General features: G+C 37.4%; 1 protein-coding gene and 1 long non-coding RNA gene across 2 annotated transcripts; one reads left to right on the top strand and one right to left on the bottom strand.

The window, feature by feature from the left end:
* The first annotated feature begins 571 nt into the window (after positions 1 to 571).
* LOC116181805 lies at positions 572 to 1,093 on the top strand. The gene is made up of 2 exons (XR_004147344.1): positions 572 to 810; positions 943 to 1,093. It is a non-coding gene; the product is annotated as an uncharacterized LOC116181805 (long non-coding RNA).
* A 111-nt stretch (positions 1,094 to 1,204) lies between these two features.
* Positions 1,205 to 2,578, bottom strand: LOC116181806 (the record flags this gene model as incomplete). The annotated part of the gene is made up of 1 exon (XM_031502231.1): positions 1,205 to 2,578. A coding segment is annotated over one exon (1,374 nt), but the record flags the coding sequence as incomplete, so codon positions are not given.
* Between the last annotated feature and the right edge of the window lie 597 nt (positions 2,579 to 3,175).

Genomic DNA, 3,175 nt, shown 5'->3' with positions numbered 1-3,175 from the left:
CCTATGCAATCATTTGGGAGCAAAGCTGCAGGTGCAACAGTAGATGTCCTTAGCTACCAGTATGCCACGTTTAAGCACCTTCATTAGAAGTACTACACATAATAGGCAATATTGTTCAAACATACCAAAATCGAGCAATATCAACCTGATAATGAAGCGTTTTGTTTTTTATTGGGGAACGGTATGGAGTATTGTTTTTGAACTGTCGTATCCAAATCTGAGATGTGCTGATAAAACTTCATAATGAACTTTCAAAATATAATAATTCATCTAACAGACTGTTTTCCTGCAGTTATCCTGAATTATTTATATACAGTTGGGTGGTGCCGACGAAGGCTCATACACGAGCTCTATTACATCATCTATTATATCAAATTAAGATGTTGAATTGTCGAAGTACAATTTATTAGACTAGAGTTTGGGCTTTCGGTAATATCAGTGTCATGAAAGATGGATGTTGACAAACGAGCTATGGAAGACTCTTGAATTTTCCATACGTGAACTCAGTTTTTGGTACAAGGTCAAACTCTACCACGAGTGGTGACTTGATAGGTATTAATATATCTATTTTTGGGTATTATCTCCCATATCATACTAAAATAAGCTATAATCAAAATGATAAGGTTTCACCTCTCCAGTTCCCTATAAATCTCGTGCGCTGTAGCACAGTTAAACTAAAACAATGTCGATACTGATTAGGTTTGCCCTTTTTATGATGATTGTTGTGTTGGTATTAGGACAGAATTGTGATCCAAAATTGTGTTTTTGCGGTTGGGATAAGCCACAGTGTACCGATACCACTGATCCATGGTAAGCCGATCTAACAGTTGTGTTGACATATAAGATTTACCATTTTGTATGAGCATTTTGGTATTGTTATACGTTTATACTAGTATACTAACACAACACATGCAGTTTAACTCATATTATGTCTCCTTTCAGTGGATATTGCCAACACATTAACGGAACCCAAGCGCCATGGTGCTGTCCATCCGTATGAAAATATTTGTATAACTACTTTGTGCTACTACAAAACCGTACTCATATGTACATGAATTGTGAAGCATTTATTTAATAAACGGAAGAAAATTACTATTTTGAGATATTGTCACGTCTAGGGGGTAGCTCTATGCATACGAGAGGTGACGTGAAGGAACACTGACATGGCAGTGAAATTTGTAAAGCGCCCGGTTGATCATAAGAATTATTTGGCAGAGGTGTCTGCGGTAGGGCATGTTATTATTGTGTGAGGCATTGGGTGTGTAATAATGAAGGTATCATCTTTTATTTCGGAGATTATCATACTCTTAGATGAGTGACATCTAAAAGAACAATGCTCCTCTAATTCTTGTACTGTCGATCCTAAAAACATTTTATATGCACATTTTGGGCCATACATGGTATCAGTATTATAACGTGGTAAATAACACAATTTATCTGTATAAGGTTTGCAATGATGTAATCCGATACCTGATATCGTTTTGAGTGTTTTCTTCGTACCTCTATTGGATACTGCTAAATAAAGTGTTTCATGCATCAATAAACATGTATGATTCTTCCATGCGAATGGAGTTGTGATGAGTTCATATATTTGCCATCGTCGATTTTGTGAAATTATTGGAAGTTTTATATGGACAATTAGATGATCATCAGTTACCGTACAATCACATATTTTTAGTTTATAATAACGCGAGATATCGTTTAAGCTTAAGGCTAAAGTGTGATTATCTTTATTTAGTTCTTGCTGTAAATTTAAAAGATCCGTAGACAAGACATCTGGATGTACTACGGTTGCTGGAATTCTATGTTCTTTACATGAAGTGATGATATCTAAATCATTAACTATGTGACTCAAATGAAAAATATTTAATGCAATTTTAGAAGAGTGATGGCGTTGTAATTGTAACTGACCCTCAACTTTCGCGTGGTCTCTGTTTATTTCATTACTTAAGTTGGCGCTGAATTCATTTAACCGTGAGATCTTTTTCCGTACTTCCATCAAATTGTTAGTAAGTTCTTTGTGATAAGTATTAAATCTTTCAGAATTATTAGTGACTAACCTTAAGTTCTTCTGCATTCCTAAGTCCATTCGCCTTAGGAATTCGTGGATTTCTGAAGATTTTGCTTTGAGGCTATCGACTTTCCTCTCGGTTGCGATGTCGCAACAAAAAGAAAAGAAGTCTCCTATGAAGTCAAGGGCTCTTTTTCTTCTTGTATCAGGAATTTCTTCTGTAGTTTCTATTTCTTTCCATAATTCGGGTCTAAGAGCGGTAGTCAGTTGTCGCAGTCCTTGTTGGATTAGTCTGTTAAGTTCGGTAATGTCTTGGTCCAAAATACATTCTATTGCATTACAATTTGTTGCAAATGGTACTGGTTTAGTGGTTGGAGGTTCTGCCGTTTGCCATCTCATCTTATAGGTGACTGGGACGGTAGCGCTGTAGACTACCACGTCAGGTAATTTTCTCCACTGACCTCCAGTTGTAATTTGTACCGGTACTCTCAGAACAAAAGGAAGTACCGTAATGAAAATTACTCTAGAAGTAAAATGAGTTGTGAGCTGTCGTCCTGAGAGATTGTGTCATGCGAAAAGGAAAAGAGACAGTCAGATATAGACAGGTGTACCTTCTAGTAACTATTTATAGTGTCTTACAAGTATAACTTTTATTTACATTATTTGCATTTATTTATTTTATTTTATTTTACCCTTCAATTCCCGAATCTGCTTCTTCCTCCGAGGAGGAGTCCTGGCTATCGGACTCCAGCCCCGCTGGGCTGTAGTAACGTACTACTGGTCCGGTTTCCAGTATATTTTTGATAGTTTTACATCTTTCTGAAGCGCAAATATATTCGTGGCGTGGATGCCACACACAGGCCTCTCCCATTGGGTGCCCTCTCTGTGGCAAAGCGACGGTCATGTTGTGTACCACTGCCGCTGGAACTATCCGCTCCAAGAATTCCTTCTTTTGAACTCCTACTACTGTTACTTCTTTTCCGGCGAGTAATCTAGAGACGGTATGGCTCATGGTTTGGATAGACGATTGTATCATATATCAACTCATTGGCACCGAGCGTGGATGAACCCCACGTCACCTATAACAACTCCGAGAAGAAAGTAGACGAAAAAGAATCCTATAAGAAGAACAGATAAGAAAAGAGAATGTTTAATGACTTACCA

This window comes from Photinus pyralis, unplaced genomic scaffold, assembly GCF_008802855.1.
Source record: "Photinus pyralis isolate 1611_PpyrPB1 unplaced genomic scaffold, Ppyr1.3 Ppyr1.4_unclustered_Scaffold2256, whole genome shotgun sequence".
Classification (NCBI taxonomy): domain Eukaryota; kingdom Metazoa; phylum Arthropoda; class Insecta; order Coleoptera; family Lampyridae; genus Photinus; species Photinus pyralis.
The sequence above is the reverse complement of the archived record's forward strand: the minus strand, read 5'-3'. Positions and strand labels throughout refer to the sequence as shown.